This window comes from Brassica rapa, chromosome A05 (assembly GCF_000309985.2).
Source record: "Brassica rapa cultivar Chiifu-401-42 chromosome A05, CAAS_Brap_v3.01, whole genome shotgun sequence".
In the NCBI taxonomy this organism is placed as follows: domain Eukaryota; kingdom Viridiplantae; phylum Streptophyta; class Magnoliopsida; order Brassicales; family Brassicaceae; genus Brassica; species Brassica rapa.
In genome coordinates this window covers 1,502,327-1,515,327 of record NC_024799.2, presented here as the reverse complement: position 1 = coordinate 1,515,327, position 13,001 = coordinate 1,502,327, and the positions used below count along the sequence as shown (strand labels likewise).

The 13,001-nt window shown below is 36.9% G+C and overlaps 3 protein-coding genes across 3 annotated transcripts; 2 read left to right on the top strand and 1 right to left on the bottom strand.

The window, feature by feature from the left end:
• Nucleotides 1–44: 44 nt before the first annotated feature.
• Nucleotides 45–1,962, bottom strand: LOC103866620 (transcription factor bHLH130). Its single transcript, XM_009144568.3, has 6 exons — nucleotides 1,307–1,962; nucleotides 966–1,213; nucleotides 685–828; nucleotides 542–607; nucleotides 380–448; nucleotides 45–294 (listed from the first exon to the last, which is right to left on the bottom strand). Exons 1-6 carry the CDS (start codon nucleotides 1,698–1,700, stop codon nucleotides 235–237), a joined length of 981 nt encoding a protein of 326 aa, XP_009142816.1. The 5' UTR covers nucleotides 1,701–1,962; the 3' UTR covers nucleotides 45–234.
• A 4,044-nt stretch (nucleotides 1,963–6,006) lies between these two features.
• LOC103866619 (protein POLYCHOME) lies at nucleotides 6,007–7,849 on the top strand. The gene is made up of 3 exons (XM_009144567.3): nucleotides 6,007–6,542; nucleotides 6,732–7,037; nucleotides 7,104–7,849. The coding sequence occupies exons 2-3, from the start codon at nucleotides 6,744–6,746 to the stop codon at nucleotides 7,479–7,481; spliced, it is 672 nt and encodes a 223-aa protein (XP_009142815.1). The 5' UTR covers nucleotides 6,007–6,542; nucleotides 6,732–6,743; the 3' UTR covers nucleotides 7,482–7,849.
• Nucleotides 7,850–8,319: 470 nt separating this feature from the next.
• Nucleotides 8,320–12,868, top strand: LOC103866618 (TBCC domain-containing protein 1). The gene is made up of 9 exons (XM_009144566.3): nucleotides 8,320–9,090; nucleotides 10,369–10,509; nucleotides 10,678–11,058; nucleotides 11,186–11,290; nucleotides 11,386–11,526; nucleotides 11,839–12,042; nucleotides 12,153–12,245; nucleotides 12,345–12,456; nucleotides 12,542–12,868. The coding sequence occupies exons 1-9, from the start codon at nucleotides 8,602–8,604 to the stop codon at nucleotides 12,583–12,585; spliced, it is 1,710 nt and encodes a 569-aa protein (XP_009142814.1). The 5' UTR covers nucleotides 8,320–8,601; the 3' UTR covers nucleotides 12,586–12,868.
• The last annotated feature ends 133 nt before the right edge of the window (nucleotides 12,869–13,001 follow it).

Sequence of the window (13,001 nt, the reverse complement as noted above, 5' to 3'; positions counted from 1 at the left end):
AATCTTGGAAAGTACTGATATTACTATAATTGAATACAAAAAGAGAGAGAAATGATTGGAGTCCTATATAATTGCTTATAATATGGTGAAAGCATATGCATTTTTGCTAGGAGCTTACATATAAGACAGTTTGGTCTGTTTCGGCTAAAAAATATTCAGACATTACATTGTGTCTATCTTATCCCTTTCTCTCTTTGCTTTCCTTAGTCCTATATACACAAGCCTTGTTGTGCGCTATATCAAATTCTTCTCCTTGTTCACACACTTGCAGTTAGCTCTGTTCTCGTTTAGAATCTGTGTAAACCAACATTTAAAAAAAAAGTTTCAATCACAAACTGGTCCTTTACTTTCTTTTGTTTCACGATGATCACTAGGTTACCTTGTACTGTCTTTGTAAATCTTTGATGTAATCCACAGCTAAATCCAACATATCTGAAGTGTTCGTTTGCTATCGAACCAAAGAGATACCAAAAATAAAAAACATTAACACCAATTTAATGCAAGAGAATCCTCATTACAATAAGTGTCAGAACTAGTGTACCTTGTCCATGTTAGGAACAAGCTCTTGTAGTTTCCTCATTCGTTCACTTATCTTTGTTCTTCTTACCTGACAAATGACATTATAATTTGTTTCAAGTACCTATCAGACTTCGTAGATTCAAAACTAAGCATTGTTGAACTTACACGTTCAGCGATGCTTCGAGGATGTGTGGCGCAGCCACGTTTGGCTCTAACTTTACAAGGAACAGAGTCTTGTAGCTGCAGATACTTATCCACTGAACCCATGTCCGAGGCTGACTTCGGTAGACTCAAGTGATGCGACATTATCTGTAATAAAATAATTGAAACTATCATTCATTGCTCTATAATAACCAGCTACAATACATGTTTGTAATAATGTGTAATAGTCCCAAGAACCAAAATAAACCGGTTTGGTAGAACTAAACCAGAGTATAGTTAGTTACCTGAGCTCCGTGAAACAACTTTCCATCGTCCTCTGTTTCTCTTTTGAGAGAGGACAAGTTATCAATGAAGCTGGTCGACGGATGATTCCAATGGCTATACTGAACACTCTCCGAGTCGATTTCAGGTATCTGAGAGAGCATTCCCAGAGAAGAAGGTGGTCTTGAAGAGAGGCTGCTATGACGTCTTAACCCGTTGGGATGAGATGGACTCTCTTCCTCTTCTTCTTCTTCACCAACGTAACAATAACCTGCGATTGTAAATATAACAGAAACCATTAAAAGAGTTAAACTTTGGACTCCAAAAGTGTCAAACTTTATTGTTTATTGTTCCAAAACGGTACCGTTTTGGTCGGAGAGGTTTGTGAACGTCCCGGCCGGCGAGCTGCTTTGCCGGAGCAGATGTGATTCAGCTTGTCTCGTGTGATGATGATGATTCATACTCAGAAACTGATCCAAACCAATCGTGTTCATCATCATCACCCCGTTACTCTGTTTTGGGTAATGCGGCGGCAGACCCAGGAAGCTCGACGGCTCTTGCTGCGGCGGAGGAGCGGCGGCGTATGAAACACGAGACTTGTTCTCGAACTCATTTGAGTTCAACACAGTCTTGTCGTTGTCGTCTACGAACGCGGCGAGAACAGAGCTCGGCGCAGATCTAAAGCGAAGAAGACCCGACCCGGAAGAAGAAGATACTTGATTCGGGTCGTAGAGATGGTTTTGAGTATTTGAATCCATTAAAGAAACTAACTTGCGCTTCCCCTGTCTCAACCTTTCGCTGTAATGCTCTGTTTCGTGACGTTTCAGTAAGATGAGTTCTTGTTGTGTGTCACTTTCTCGAGAGAAATTTGATTTCAGCTTGAGATGTAAGCTTGGGGATGAAGGAAAGGAAAGGAGGAGGAGAAGGAAGAAGAACGGTGGGTGAACAGAGAAGAGGGAGAGAGAGATGATGATGAATATTTTTTTTATCTGTCTTTTTTTGCTTCTGAGTTTCTGCGTCCAACTTTAATGGCTGAAGATAGCGGCGGATCCAAAAAAGTATATTAACTAAAAATTAAATGAATTCTTTTAATAAAAAAGTAAAGTAGACCAGGAAGACGTCGTTTTGAGCCGCCTGTGACGCTGAGTCACGGAAACGCCTTTATCTTATTTAAAAAGAAAATGTATATTTTTGAATACTTTTCCTGTATTTTGAGTGTAGAGTTTAGGATGAAAATACGTAGTTTTAATAGTCGAATACATCAAAAGAGCACGAGAACTAAATACCTACATTGCACGGAAACTTCATCGGATGTCCGTTTCCCGCTTCGAAACCGGAATCGAAATCGGAACCTTGTGGAAGCTTACGGAATCTCGTTTCCAAAACGTTTCTAAAATATTTTCTTTAAAAACACGTTGGAAGCTTACGATTCCGTTTTGGAACCAAGCTTCCATTCTTAAAAAAAAATACAATGTCTTATAGCAATAATAATATACAATTATAGTTTTTAATTTTTTATAAAATCCAAATTTTAATAGTATTGAATAGAGAGAATAGAAATATTAAAATATTAAAATTAACACTATAAATTATCTTTATGTATTGAGGTTTTTATTAAATATAATCATATATTCAAATATATTATGTCAATTAATTATAAAGTATTAAAAATAATTAATATAATTAATTTATTTTAAATTTTATTTATGTGTATTTTCACAGTTTTAATATGAAATCATTTCAAAATTGTTATAAATGAATAAATACTGTATTTTTAATTTAAATCATATAATTTTTAGTTCTAGATTTTTAAAATCTTATATATGTATGTATATGGATACGCTTCTAACGTGTACTTGCTTCCTAATTTTTTTTAAAATCTCACTTCCGTGCTTTCATACGCTTTCACTTCCACGTATCCGCTTCCGCTTCTACGTAACATAGGTAAATAAAATACACATGCTTAATCAAGTTTCCCTAGTTTTTATACTGATGGACCCGTGAGTAACGATTTATGCTTCCCCACAAATATTGATGATATTGATACATCATATATCACTATTATATTATTTCTTGTTTTGTACTTTGACATCCACCAATTATCTTATAAACAAATATTCTAGTTTCATTTTAATTATCATTCTAGGTTTATACACACAGATAAATAAAATATATGATTTTGTATATTTCTAAAATAAAAACACAACTATCTATATACCTAATCATATTTCAACTAATAGAAAAATAAAATAAAAATTTTATTAATAAATTTTGCATTAAAACTCTAAAACGATACATATTCTGAAAAGATTTTTTTTCTTACAATGATAATTAAATCGAAACGCAGGGAGTATATGTATAATAAGATTATTGTTATCATATATCACTATTATATTATTTCCTGTTTTTTACTTTGCCATCCACCAAATATCTCATAAACAAATATGTGTATGATAAGATTATTTCTATTTTGTGACGTTATGTAAAATTTATGATGTACAAACAAAATATTTAATGTTAAATCGTTCAAAGTATCATATACGATTATACACAAAAGATTTAATCTAATTACTTACAAACAAGAAAAACGTCATTTAGGAACCAACAATCATAGAGTTCGTATTCAACAGTTAAATATAATTTTCACGTTCGAATAATACATTTAAGATCTATATGCCCTTAGCAAACTCATATATTCTATTCTTTATTACTTTCATGCATTTTATTACATTTAAGATTGTCAAGTACTACTATTATTTTGTCCCATCAGAATATAAGGAAAAGTCAGAAGTTAGATCTTCTTCTGGTTAAAACACACAAAACATCCTATAAATAGAAAGAAACTTTGTCGGAAGTACAGTTCATAAATTAGGGTTCACGGACAACCTGCAGCTTCTACACGATCGCGACGAAAGAGACATTACATTGGGAACGAGATACTAGTGGAGTACAGCTAAAAGATTTATATATCAAAGATGATTGATACAATGATGTCACTAGCTAGGTGTGTGAACGATGCTTCGTCTAGATCTCCGTTTAATTTCGTGCACCTCTTCTTCCTTTTTTAACTTTAATAATTCACAAGCGCCGTCTTTCTAAAAGAACGACATGTTCCCTTCACTCAAAATTGATTACTCTATATCAGTCCTCTTTGAACTAGATGTTAAGTTTTCACGTTTGTTATTCTTGTTTAGTGAATTGAAACTTTTACCTTATATGTTTATCAATTATTATCACATTGTTTTGGATGTATATGTGTATTCTCTGTGGAGCTGATATTTCATTCCTTAATATATGGGGACTAGACTACGGTTTATGTGCCCAAGGCTTTACATATAGAGACAGATCGTTTTAGTTGGAGTAGCTTTTTAATTCTCGAGCTGCTTCTTAGTTTATCAACAAGAAGACAAATTTGTATGCGCAAGCACATGCATTCTCTACATGCATCTATTGAATCAAAAGTAACAAATTTGTATTCACCCATAATATAAAAGGAAGAAATGACCATGATAACAAACAAATCATTTTATAAATAGATTGTTTTTTTTATTATTATACACTGATGCGTGAAAGTAAAGATCACATATATATGTATGTGAAATCCATACGCAACAAACTTGTTTCATTCAATTCATCGACTTCTTACTCGAGAAAATAGATACAAGCCACTGCATGATTTGTAATCTGTAATCTAACAGCTTTTTGTTTCTCTAAATTAACACCATCAATGCTTTCACTTCTGATCAGTATATACTCTTTTGGGGTTCTAAAGTTGGTCCTTGGTGAAAATGGTAGGCAAAAAGGAGATAACTACAAAAGCAAATGTCGTCGATGGATGTGAACATGGACATGTGAGAGACTCAGAGACCGCATTAGCTTCTTTATGTTGTATAGATTTCTTCTTTACATTTTTGTATCTGAATTTAAAAATAATAAAATTGATTCCCCGTCAATTCATTTTAAATATTTATGTTTGATAGAAGTGGGGAATCGTGGTCCAGCTTTGGCTTTTATAATGTCAACAACTTAAAAAAAGGTTGCCTCTCTATTTTATTTCTTTAATAAGAACTTCTAAATACAGCAAGTGTTTCTCTCTTTTTAAATTTAATTTTCTCGAGTGGGCTGCTATATTTGGAAGTAATCAGTCGTGCTTGGGGATATATATGTTCTGCCATGAAGAATCTCATCTCCTTGCTCTCTTTTTTTGGTGTTTTAGTTTCTTATAATAATATAAAAAGTAGAACCTACTTTTGCTGTGAATTTGAACAAAGGAGAGGACCAACAGTGGGATGCGATCATGCTTGATGTTCTGACAAAAATTATATTCGAAATAGATCGATATTTCATTTCTGATGTATGTATTTGTGAATCTATACAGGCTGAAAGTCCATGCGCAAGAGAGAGGCAATCAAGCATTTGAGTTGAATCTTTCTTCTATTAGCTCATTTTTTTTGTTACAAAGAGAAAGCTTGGTATAGATTAGCTCAATCTACGCATCTAATCAAAACTGAATTTCAGTTTCGACCAATGAAAACAAACCACTGAGAGACATCTATAATAACAAAAAAACACTTGGCCATAATAATCAGTTATTTTATTTTTTTTGGGAATAGAGGATCTATTATGCAAATGTCTAAGAAATGACAGTATAACTATTTCGTATTTTAATATATGCTTTGCATTTCGTGGATAGTGAGGAAGCAACTCATCATCTTACATGGTTTTACTTGATTTGAGGTTGACATGTACATACTCCCTCAAACTATATCCATGTATGTATATCCTTCAAAGTTCAAACCCGAGCGGTCCCTTGTGCTATACGTAACCTCTCAGCCCAAGATAGCAATGTGCGTATCTACGAAGGTCCACCTTCAGCAAAAACAAAACAAGTGCCATTTTATGATGATGTAACTTCATCTCTATAAAATAACAGTCGTTGACATGTCCCCTATGAAATTTTAAGGACATAGATAATTTATAAAGAATTGTAATAATTTTTCAAAAAGTTTGAAAGTTTAAATTTAAATATATATATATATATATATATATATATTGTTTTAAAAATTTTGTAGGCAATATTTCACTAACCATACCCAGGACCGATTTAGGTTGTTGACATATAGTGAAAACATATATTCTTCATTTTGTTCATTTGTTTTCACACAATAATTCAACGATTGGGGCTTTTATACGTAAAATATGAACTAGCTGAATTGGGCCAAAGACCCAATACATAATTGGGCCAAAGATTCTTAATCGCTTTGAAATAAGTAAAATCGCAACAAAAAAAAACCCGACGAATTGCGTTGAGAATGAAAAATTTGACGAAACTGAGTTATCCCGCCCCCGTAAAAATTCAAAATATTTCACACAGATTTGAATTTCTCTCGCACGTGCGAGCTCGAAAATTTTCATTTTCAATTATAAAACCCGCCCAAGATGATGGCCTTAAAAAAAAAATCGCCAGATCGTCTCTCCCCTCTCACTGAAAAAAAAAAAAAAAGCTTTTCTCCTTTATTCCTTCTGTCCCCTCGCTTTACCGTTCCGCAAGTCGTTTTAGAGCTGTCACGAAGGAGAATCTATCGAAGAAGATTCAATAGGTAAAATGAATCCATGAAACTTTATTCTGTATCTCCACGCTCTGTTCTTGATGATTCGTTAGCAGTTTTACTCGATTTTGTTAGTTAGGTATGAGAGAATCCGATTAAAATGGTGAACAAGATTAGAGGATTCGACGATAGATGATAATCGATCTACGCTGTGTTCTAATCGTTCTTCGATTTTCGTAGGGATTAATCATAATGCCAGAAGCGAGAGACCGACGCGAGAGGTCTGTGGATTACCCCGCCGCGTTTCTCAACCGGCGATCCCACGGGATCTTGCTCGACGAGTCACCACTTCGGTCTCCTGTTCAGAGACTGCCTTCTTCAGAATCGTTAGTGTTTGGGAGAGGTGGATTTGCGAGGGGCAATTTGGGAATTCGACGGACAGGTGGCGGTGGAGGTAGAAGGCGTGGCAGGGCACGTGCCTCAGCTTCTGTGTTGCCTTCTTGGTATCCAAGAACGCCTCTCCGTGACGTGTCTTCTGTCGTTAGGGTTAGTAAGCCTCACTGTTAATTACAATTATCATATAAACTTAGCGTGGCTTTGTTTTGTATGCAGGCGATTGAGAGGAGGAGAGCTCGTGTGGGAGACGTTGAGACCCCAACTCCACAGCAGCTTGAGGTGGTTCTTGATGATTCTTTAGCACCAGTGTCTGGCGAGCGGAACTACTCCATGGTGACTCCTGGTCCGTCTGTTGGGTTCAAGCGTCCCTGGCCGCCTTCGACTGCTAAAGTCCATCAGATTCTGCTCGACATCACAAGGCAGAGTTCAGCGGAAGAGGAAGAGGAAGCGCTCACTCCGCAGAAGAAGCTCCTCAACTCTATTGATAAAGTGGAGAAGGTTGTGATGGAAGAGATTCAGAAGATGAAGAGCACTCCTAGTGCTAAGAGAGCTGAAAGGGAGAAAAGGGTCCGGACTTTAATGTCCATGCGATGATGGGACATCATCTTCTGATGATAGCAAAGAGGGAGAAGTGGATCATCTACTGGTGATATATGTTCATGAGCTTTTTTAGATCTGTTATTATCATCTCTCTGATGATATTACTAGGAAGAAGTCAATCATCTCTCTGATGATGTTATAGTAGGAAGATTCTATCATTTTACTGATGATAAAACATAGCAAGAGATTCGTCTTCTTTAGGTAGTTTTGGTTTTTAGGATAGTTCACTGATCTTATGTTGTTGAGAACCTTTTCTTTAGGCTGCTTTGTATTTTCCACATATGATGGATGATGTCTTCTTGGTTTAAACAGATTGTACAAAACTATCAAACTTCGGTTTTTTGTCGGACATCCTTTCTCCTTTTTGCCTGAGTTTCTTGTAATTGTCACAATCTCTGGAAATGTGGTGAATCATGATCCTATAAATTAGGCCTGGACAAAATAACTGGAATGAAGAATCAGACCGAACCGAACCGAAATACCTAAAACCGGAACTGTACGAATACTGGAACGGTTTCTATATTTTTATATCCGAAAAAGCTAAACTCAATCGGAATCTAACTGAGAACCGAACGGTTATCCGAATATATAAAAATATTAAGTATATATACATATAACATAACTAAATACGTATTTTTAATTTAAAATTATATTAAAAGTATATGAAAATAGTTGAGGATAATTAAATTATTATAAATTATCCGAAATATGCAAAGTAATCTGAAATATCCAAAACTTTTATTTAAATCATCCTAATTATTTGATATTTTACCTTAAATAACTAATATTTTTTTGAATTACCCGAACCCGAACCGGATCCAAATGTGAACCGAATTTTTTCTGGAAATTTTTTGGTTCCTACATTTACTATTTGAACCGAACCGAATCGAACCGATATTCGAAATGTGATGCGAAGTCAACTGTTGTTTAGTGGGCCGCAAAGGCCCATTATTTTTGGCTCTTAAACGAGGGTGTAGGATAGTGGCGTGTGACTGCACGCACTGTAACATTAACTGCTCTTCTTTCTCGATGACATTTTTTTTTTTTTTGTTCAAACGATCTGCAACCTCGCGACTGGTCTCTCTCTCTCTCTCTTTCGCGAGTTTGAGGCATTATGACGGAAGAAGTAATTGACCAATCTCCACCACCACCTGACCCAGACCCGATTCAAAATCCGAATCCAGCAATCCACCCGAGACGGGTGCCATTCGAGCACGGCCTCCTCCCAATCCCGAATCTCCTTTTCACCGACCCGATCCAAACCTTAGCTCCGATCAAGCAGAAGCTAGCGTCTTCGGCGACGAACAACCGCGTCGGATCTCCCGCCATCTCAGACGCGCTCTCGATCTCCTCTGACCATGCGCGGCTCGTCCTCGAAACTCTCGCCTCGGTGCTACATTCGGAGACTGATCCTCTTGTTGTGGCTAAGCCTGAGGAGGTTGATTTGGTTGGAGCTGATGTGAGGGATCTGGTTTTGTTTATGTACGTTCAGTCGTATAAGAGGTTGATGCCGAGGACGCATAAGGACTCTGCGGCTGTGGCTGATGTCTGGCCTTCGGCTTCTGCTTTCGATGGTTACTTGTCCGCCTTATCGCCGATTCAGGCATATTCTTTACGTTTAAACATTGGCTTAATCATGTAATGTCGGTTGAAATGTGATCTTAGTGCGTATGATTATTGATTTCTAACTATAATTTGCGATGCAAGTTAAGAAATTTGGAGACTTTAGGTTCGTATAGAGCCTAGTGACGTTAGAATTAAGCAATGTTGAGGAAGGAACTAGATTGAGTCGAGGGAGGTGTGTAGGTTTTTGGATAAGTGTTCGTAATGATTTTTCATGTGGAGAAGATGCTCGTTGAGGTTTATTTGCTTTGTGATGTGTATTTGGGCTTATTGTTAAAATGTGGTGAACGCTGTGAGAGCATGGAGACTGTAAGTATGAGAATCATATAAGACAGAGGATCACATATATGTTAAGCAATATAAAAGTATTTGTTCAAAATCGTGCGTTTTGATTGCCTTTTGTTTTTGGTTCCCTTTCTTTGACTAAATGACACGGATTAAAGCTTTATAACTGTCACTTTGCTGTGTGTTTATGTGGATTTGGCTCTGTTTCTCTTCATAGTTCCTGGTTGGTGATGATGTGGGGTGTGTTCTAGTATCTTTGGGCTCAGCTTGTAGTTTGTGGCTAAGTGTTCGTAATGATTTTAATGTGGAGAAGATGCTCATTGAGGTATTTGCTTTGTGATGTATATTTGCCTTATTTTTAAAATGTGGTGAACGCTGTGACAGCATAGTGACTGTTAGTATACGGCTGCGACTTTGGGTATTAGGATCGGTTCCGGGTAGGACCCGTTCGGTTCTGGGTATCGGTTATATAGAAATTGTATCCAAATAGTACTTAACAGAATCATGCATATTTCTCTTGTTATATGAAACACTCGCAGAGGATCACGTATATTAAGCAGTGTAGAAGTATCAAGTATGTATTCGAAATAGTGCGTTTTGATAGAATTTTGTTTGTGCACCTGTTCCTTTTATCTCCTTTTAAGTTTGGTCCCCTTTCTTTGACAAATGAAAACTCTAGAGCACTGTTAAGTTCCCGGATTGAAGCCAAATACTACTACTTTGCTGTGTGTTTGTGTGGACTTGGCTCTGTTTCTAATCATAGTTCTTGGTTGGTCCTTTCATGTTTCCTCTAGGTCATGATGTGGGGGTGTGTTCTAGTATCTTTGGGCTCAGCTCTTAGTTGGGAGACAGTTTCTGAGCTTTGAAATATTTTACTCATAACCATTCTCGTTATTGTTTCAATGAAATGGGTCTAGACAACCTTGTTGCTTTTTGAAGTTTGAGTTAGATTTTGTTTTTCGTCATCTTGCAGCTTGTTCGTAGCAACAGCCGTCGGTTTATGCCATCGCCAGCAGACGAAGAAGCTCATCAGTTGTCGTATTTGCAAAAGCACATGGCAAATATTATTTCTCTCCTTGCAGATCCTGTGGAGGGAGAAGGAGATGAATCTTCGGTATGTGCAAACATTTCTTAATCTCATTCTGGAAAGAGATACTGTTTCTATTAGATGAATAGAAAATTCTATGTTGGAATACAAATATTAATGGAATGACAGAGAATGCATATCTCATGCTAGATGGTTATTTCATCAAAACTTATTTTGATTGAATCTCCTCCTTAGGTGCTGTCTTTGGAGAGTTTTGAGCACATTCGGTTTCTTCTTCATTTTGGTGATAAGGGATCTGATGTACCTTCTTTGAGTCAAGCTACTCCTTTCTTTAAGAACTCTAACCCTGCCATGCCTGCTGTTCCCGTTCCTGCTTCACAAGTGCATGATTGGCTTCTGAAAAAGATAGCTTCGGCCATGGAAAACATTTCTGACAGAATTTCTGGGAAAGAAAATGGACCATCTAATGCCTCTGGTCAAGAAGCAGCAACCGCAGTTGCTTCTGAAGCTCTTAATAAAGTTTCATCTAACGATAGAGGTCCTTGTATCATCGAAGGAGTCTCCAAGACTTCACTTTTCAAGCAGGCTTCCGATCTAAAGGGTAGATCTGTGAAGGTCAGTACTGTACAACTAATTTTCATTTTAATCAGCAACTCGTCACATTTGGTAGTTGTAGGCTTCCTCATTTCGTTTCTTTCACTCATGTATGCACGTCAACTGCATGTTCTTGTGTATTCTGCAGGTTGCCAATTGCCATGATTCTGTCATTTATCTATTAGCTCCATTAAGATATGCAACTGTGTATGGATGTTCCGATTCTACTATCGTTCTGGGAGCTGCCGGCAAGGTATGACAAATATACTCCTTCATGCTTTACTCTTTGTTAGCGAGTTTAGGTTTAGAAGATGCAGACTTTTTAGTTTATGTTTTGTGCATGTGCAGGCAGTAAGAGTTGAGCATTGTGAGAGAGTTCATGTGATTGCAGCTACCAAACGAATCTGCATCGCCAATTGCCGAGAATGTGTATTCTTTTTGGGAGTCAATCAGCGACCTCTTATTGTCGGTGATAACCACAAGCTACAGGTGAAGCGTCTCTCTATGATTGAGGGTTTAATTTTCAAGTTTGATATCAGGCTGCGTACATAACTCTTCTTTCCCGCTCTGATATTCAGCTGATACTAGTAACGAGACCACAATTTTATAAAGCTTTAGTTAGGTTTATATCTTTGATGTGTAGAAAGCCTGTTAGACTCGTGATCATTTTAATTGTTCATGGTGTTTGGAAACTTGAACATGATGTTAGACTCACTTATTTAGTTGACTTTAGTGCAAACATCTTCTGATGTGTTGTGGATATAACTGCTTGCATCAATCTGTGACTTTGATCTGTTCCAGGTGGCTCCGTATAATACGTTTTACTCACACTTGGAGGAGCACATGACCGAGGTAGGGATTGTGCCAACTATCAACAGATGGAATGAACCCTTCGCACTTGGAGCAGTTGATCCGCATGACTCATTGTCACATCCTACCGGTGCCTCTGATAAACAATCTGAATCGGCTTCTTTTGTGGACCCTAACCAGTTCACTAACTTTTTGGTAACATTCCCCTTTTCGTTAGTTTACTTTACCTGTAATAGCTACTGATGTTGGTTACTACCAAGAGTGTTATCACATTGTAATTTCTCACGTTAATGTCTCTGGTTCAGATCCCAAACTGGTTTGCTGGCGAGGCGCTTGGTTCCACGAAAGACAATCCATTTCCATTACCAGATGCGTATCTAGCAGTGCAACAGTCAAGCGTATGTTTTATGCTTTTTATAGAGAACTGCTCTGTTTGTTTTTTTTTTCCATATCACTACAGCATCTGATACTCCAACTGCCATATTTGTTTTGACCAGCTTAAGAACTTGGAAGAAACAAGACAATCCTTAAGAGAAACACCTCTTGAAGAAAACCGAAAACGAGAACTTACTACAGCGTTCCACATGCATTTCAAAGACTGGCTTTACGGTAACCACATCGAATCCCCCACACTCTACTTTATTCTCTCCGTTGGTCATTGGATATTGATCCTCTGTTTTTCTTATGGTGACAGCAACGGGAAATGTCCGGCAACTCTATTGCTTGCAAGGTGATTAATGATGATGGAAGAACGTCTAAGTCACTGTAGAGTTCTCTTGATCCGTTCCTCTTCAGAGATTGCTAGCTCGTATGACATCAGAAGTTAACTGCACAGCAAGTTCTCTAACTCCTAAACCTCTCCTCTTTTGTATGTTTTTTTTACTCATTTGATCATAACAACATGCAATCTTGTCTTTTTAAAATGTTAATTTCCTTTAATTGTTATACACAGATAACAAGTTTCTCAATACCATATATATATGAGTACCCTCCTTCAATTTCAAATATATTTTAAGCTTCTTTTCAATTTTTTTCCTTATCTACACATTCAAACAGACTAAAAAACTGTGAAAGTTTCTCTGGATCAATCGTTGTTGTTCCCTTGTCTTTTTATCTTGGAGGAAAAAGCTTCTCTGCTTGATCCACGAAAAACG

What these genes read in the sequence shown, in the direction of transcription:
- LOC103866620 (XM_009144568.3), bottom strand. Translation starts at nt 1,700, where the DNA reads ATGGATTCAAATACTCAAAACCATCTCTACGACCCGAATCAAGTATCT. An exon ending in AAACCTCTCCGACCAAAACG is followed by an intron (nt 1,214 to 1,306) that starts GTACCGTTTTGG and finishes TTACAATCGCAG; the next exon opens with GTTATTGTTACGTTGGTGAA. An exon ending in ATTTACAAAGACAGTACAAG is followed by an intron (nt 295 to 379) that starts GTAACCTAGTGA and finishes TGGTTTACACAG; the next exon opens with ATTCTAAACGAGAACAGAGC.
- LOC103866618 (XM_009144566.3), top strand. Translation starts at nt 8,602, where the DNA reads ATGACGGAAGAAGTAATTGACCAATCTCCACCACCACCTGACCCAGAC. An exon ending in ACCAGTTCACTAACTTTTTG is followed by an intron (nt 12,043 to 12,152) that starts GTAACATTCCCC and finishes TCTCTGGTTCAG; the next exon opens with ATCCCAAACTGGTTTGCTGG. An exon ending in TAGCAGTGCAACAGTCAAGC is followed by an intron (nt 12,246 to 12,344) that starts GTATGTTTTATG and finishes TGTTTTGACCAG; the next exon opens with CTTAAGAACTTGGAAGAAAC.
- LOC103866619 (XM_009144567.3), top strand. Translation starts at nt 6,744, where the DNA reads ATGCCAGAAGCGAGAGACCGACGCGAGAGGTCTGTGGATTACCCCGCC. An exon ending in ACGTGTCTTCTGTCGTTAGG is followed by an intron (nt 7,038 to 7,103) that starts GTTAGTAAGCCT and finishes TTTTGTATGCAG; the next exon opens with GCGATTGAGAGGAGGAGAGC.